General features: G+C 45.4%; 1 protein-coding gene across 1 annotated transcript in view; it reads left to right on the top strand.

The window, feature by feature from the left end:
* LOC134440890 (echinoderm microtubule-associated protein-like 6) overlaps positions 1 to 5,000 on the top strand; it is a 151,637-nt gene that overhangs the window by 110,685 nt on the left and 35,952 nt on the right. The window contains exons 22-24 of the mRNA XM_063191044.1: positions 387 to 539; positions 2,989 to 3,120; positions 4,242 to 4,330. Of these exons, the coding sequence (XP_063047114.1) occupies positions 387 to 539; positions 2,989 to 3,120; positions 4,242 to 4,330 (374 nt within the window). The remainder of the gene's footprint in view (positions 1 to 386; positions 540 to 2,988; positions 3,121 to 4,241; positions 4,331 to 5,000) is intronic.

The following is a 5,000-nucleotide window of genomic DNA, read 5'->3' as shown; positions in this document are numbered from 1 at the left end:
CCTTAGCAGTGGGCCTGAACCATTATACCTGTGTGTGTGTGTGTGTGTGTGTGTCTGTGTGTGTGTGTGTGTGTCTGTGTGTGTGTGTGTGTGTGTGTGTGTGTGTGTGTGTGTGTGTGTGTGTGTGTGTGTGTGTGTGTGTGTGCGTGTGTGTGTGTGTGTGCGTGCACATGTGTGTATGTGCACATGTGTGTGTGTGTAGGTGGGCGGTGCTGTGCCTTCTCTCTCTCCCGATGGGAAAGCCTTAGCAGTGGGCCTGAACCATTATACCTGTGTGTGTGTGTGTGTGTGTGTGTGTGTGTGTGTGTGTGTGTGTGTGTGTGTGTGTGTGTGTGTGTGTGTGTGTGTGTGTGTGTGTGTGTGTGTGTGTGTGTGTGTGTGTGTAGGTGGGCGGTGCTGTGCCTTCTCTCCCGATGGGAAAGCCTTAGCAGTGGGCCTGAATGACGGGAGCTTCCTGGTGGTGAATGCAGACACGCTGGAGGACCTCATCTCATTTCACCACCGCAAGGAGCTCATCTCAGACCTGCGCTTCTCACAAGGTGACACATGTCACTCACACAAACACGCATGCACACACATACACACATACACACATACACACACACACACACACACACACACACACACACACACACACACACCAGAGCATGGCAACCCGACCGAAGCCCGACGGGCCGGGTCGGAACCCGACGGGCCGGGCCGGACTCGGACAAAAAAAATAGAATATCTGTCGGACTCGGGTCGGACTCGGGCTTGAAGCAAACAGACATTGTGAAAAGTGTAAGCAACCAGAGGAAACGTTTCAGTTCATGCAAACGGCAGTTTTGTGATTAAAAAATAAGTAATTGAATATGCATAACTGAAAATGTTGGTAGGCTACTCCTGCGAGTGATTATTATTGGCTGTATGCACGCGCCAGTTACCAGTGGCAACATGGACGCTCACTTCAACTTCAACGCTCACAGTCAACTTGCTTTCTTAATAAGCGCCAAATCAACAGTTGTCAGTGAACGCGTGGTCTTTTGTTGTAGGCCTAGTGTATGCCATGTTTTAGCATGCCTTCGATGCTGTCTTAAATGTTGAACATAAAATGACGAAGTTTGTCACTGCATTGCTCGCCAAGGATTAGATTTCCAGCATGGAGTAGCAAGGAGCATAATATGGATTAAAGAAGACGCACACGCTACGTGGAGTTGCCTAAGGTAGGGGCGAAGAGGTTTCCTGTTACTATTTTGTCCGCTGTGACATTTCATGTCCTTCACGTAGGTTCTTAATTCTTGTCACTTTTACTGTAGGCTACAGTTGTAACTATGCGCGTGCAACCTTTCCTGATTTTATATTGACCGCATGGACATCAGGGGAAATGACATTCTCTTGGAGGGCCGAACAGGCTACTGTTCTTCGGGGTGAACTTATAGCCCATCCTTCAAGGAGCGGCATCTTCACCATGGCTCGCGGGGATTTATTTGCACTAACAGTAACGTAACAAATGCTTCCATAGGCGGGCTGACTGTTTCCAAAACGTAGCCTATTCGTTAGTTTTCGCCTTTCTTATCCTCTCACGCCCCTCCCATGCATTCGATCACTGCACCCAACATCTCTGGTCTAACCGAAAGAAACATAAGGTGCGCTGTCACATGTGTGTGTGTGTGTGTGTGTGTGTGTAGCCTACTATGCGTGCGTAACTAAATGACTGTAGGCTACTGCAAATTGCCTCATCCTAACGTCTTTGCCTATCCTGGCTATTTATCACGTGCTATTTTGAGTATGGTGGAGCCCACATAGAAAATCTTGCTTGCGCACAGGTTCTGTTGTTATTACAGTGGTCTCGGGCTTCGGACGGGTTCGGACACAAACATTTTAATTAGTCTCGGGCTCGGGTCGGGGTCGATCACTTTTCTGTCGGCTGAGGGCCGGGCTCGGACAGAAAAAACCGGCCCGAGCCACACTCTAACACACACACACACACACACACACACACACACACACACACACACACACACACACACACACACACACACACACACACACACACACACACACACACACACACACACACACACACACACACACACACACACACACACACACACCTCCTATAGCCTGTGACTGAGGTGCCAAGTGCTTCGACTTGTTTCCCAATATCACCTTCCTGACTTACAAGTAGGTTGGACTGTTCTGCCCCGCAAAGTCAAAGTGCAGTAACTATGTATTTAGTCAAAATAGACTTTGGCCTGAGAATGTTATTCATTCATTACACCTCCTTTATCTTGTGGTAAAGCCTTATGGTCCAAAAATGATACTGCTATGTCAAGTTTACAGTAACTACTTGTACAATATCCAAGGTTTTGAGGACATTTTCTCAGCTTCAATGTTGGCATAGTTACTGCATTTTGCCTTTGAAGGGCAGTGTTGCCATGGTAATCCACCAGTACCACTGAATGCCATTACGGTGTCTTCACAGTCTGAGTAGGTCAATAGATAACATCAGTGTTTCCCAACCAGGGGTACGTGTACCACTAGGGGTACGCGAGCACATTGCAGGGGGTACTTGGAAAAATATAATTTTAACAAATACATGGAGCTTAGTTACATTGGGATAGAGAAAGCGATATAAAACTTGACTTAGGGGGTACTCATGGCACAACGAAAATGCTTAGGGGGTACACAAGACAAAAAAGGTTGGGAAACACTGGATAACATGATGTGAGATTAATAAAGGACACATTCACCCATACAGCTTGATAAGGTGTGTGTGTGTGTGTGTGTGTGTGTGTGTGTGTGTGTGTGTGTGTGTGTGTGTGTGTGTGTGTGTGTGTGTGTGTGTGTGGTGTGTGTGTGTGTGTGTGTGTTTGTGTGTGTGTGTGCGTGCGCGCGTGCATTTGTGTGTGTATGCATGTGCGTATGTGTGTGTGTGTGTGTGTGTGTGTGTGTGTGTGTGTGTGTGTGTGTGTGTGTGTGTGTGTGTGTGTGTGTGTATGTGTGTAGATGCTGGTAAATACCTTGCGGTGGCCTCTCATGACCACTTTGTGGATATCTACAACGTGCTGAGCAGCAAGAGGGTGGGCATCTGCAAAGGAGCCTCCAGCTACATCACACACATAGACTGGGACACGCGCGGTGAGTAGGCCTACTCTTTTTTTAAACATGTTATTTTGGTGGCTTTTAAAGATATTTTGGACTTTTTCATCATTCTCAAGCAGGCAGGACAGTTGAGAGAGACAGGAAATGAGGGGGGAGGAAGGATCGGCAAAGGACCTTGGGTCAGAATCGAACCCAGATCGCCGGTGTAGTGTAACGGTGTCTTAGTACAATGAGCCACCGCGACCCTACCGCAGCAGGTCTTCTTGCAGACATACTGTACACACCTGCTGTATCTCAAATGACGTACTTGTGCACTTCGGGCACTGCGTTTCAGTGCGTAGGGCGCTCACACTGAGAGTTCAGTGCACTGAAAGTCGAAACTCTCCATCTACACTAGTACGCACCAAAGACTTCAGTGCACTGTGTGACACAAGAGTGCAATTTGAGACACAGAAATCAACTCCTATTGTAGCATATATGCCATATACTGTGTCTGTTAGCACAGCACTTCCTACACTTAAGTCACATGATGAGTTTGCTGACAGCTAACATACACTATGAGCTTCTACTCGCCAGAAATGAGCATAAATGTGTTTGATACAGGCGCAAGTTCTTCCATGAGGTATGTCTGCATAAATGAACATACACAATTTAAAAGCCTTTATCATTAACTGTAAAGTGCTGATCAAGCCTGGAAAAAATATGATGAGCTGTTCCACTAAGTCTGCATTAGAAATTTATGTACTGGGGGCGTTGTGGTGCAGCGCGCTGAGCCCCCCACATTTGGGCCATATTGCCCACGGGGACCCGGGTTCGAGTCCGGCCAGGGTCATTTCCCGACCCAGCCCCATCTCTCTCTCCCATTGACAGTATATAATGCTCTATCCCAATCATTTTCTGTCTACCCTTACACTGTCCTGTAATAATAAAGCCTAAAAAGCCCCAAAAAAATACTTTACAAAAGAAATTCATGTACAGTAAGAGTCAGAGCTAGAAAAATAAAAGCTGTCTTTGCCACCGTGGGTTTTCCTCCAATAGAAATCATCCACTTGGAACATGGTGTTCGGGGTGCTGTTCTACATGCTAATTTATTTCCTGCATTATCTGATTAAAATGTGCTTGTGCATGTTAAATCTTTAATCCGGCGCCTCTTCCAGGTAAACTGCTTCAAGTGAATTCTGGTGCCAAAGAGCAGCTTTTCTTCGAAGCCCCCCGAGGAAAGAGACAAACCATTCGTAACACCGAGGTAGGTGGAAATACTGCTTCATATCAGCAGGATTAGGGAATATTTTCCAGATTTGTTACTGTGCATTAATCTATCTACGAACATGGCACACATAAGAAAGCACCCTGAGAGAACAAGAGATTCTCCTGTGTAGGCATTTTAAAGTTGGCTTTGTGTATGCTGGTAATATCATTTTTAATATATATTGGTGCACTCATAATGTGTGGTCCTGTCTTTTTGTTCACATGTTTCTGTTTTTGGTCATTATTCTCTGTTTAATGCTACAATAAATCACAATATGCTAACATACATAGGACATACAGTATGTGAATGTGTGTGTTTATAAGACTCTGATCCTGTTACGGTAATACAGGAATACTGAAACTATTGCCGAAAAATGAATACACATTCTCTCTCATGTTTATTTCATGAATACATGTAAATGACAATGAAGGCAATTTCATTGAACATTTTTCCCTACAGAATTCTTCTCTAAAACTGCTTTTAAAACTGTAAATCATATTTATGTGTACAATGAAATTCGTCTGCACAACAGAAGGGTTTGCATTGTGACCGTAAATTGCATCATATCTGGAATAATACACAGCAGATGGGCTGTAATTAGCAATTACACATCCCCTCTGTAATCCAATGCTCCTCTACACCACGCTACACCACACAACGCTACACT

The sequence above is a fragment of the Engraulis encrasicolus genome, chromosome 24, assembly GCF_034702125.1.
Source record: "Engraulis encrasicolus isolate BLACKSEA-1 chromosome 24, IST_EnEncr_1.0, whole genome shotgun sequence".
Lineage (NCBI taxonomy): Eukaryota > Metazoa > Chordata > Actinopteri > Clupeiformes > Engraulidae > Engraulis > Engraulis encrasicolus.
The sequence above is the reverse complement of the archived record's forward strand: the minus strand, read 5'-3'. Positions and strand labels throughout refer to the sequence as shown.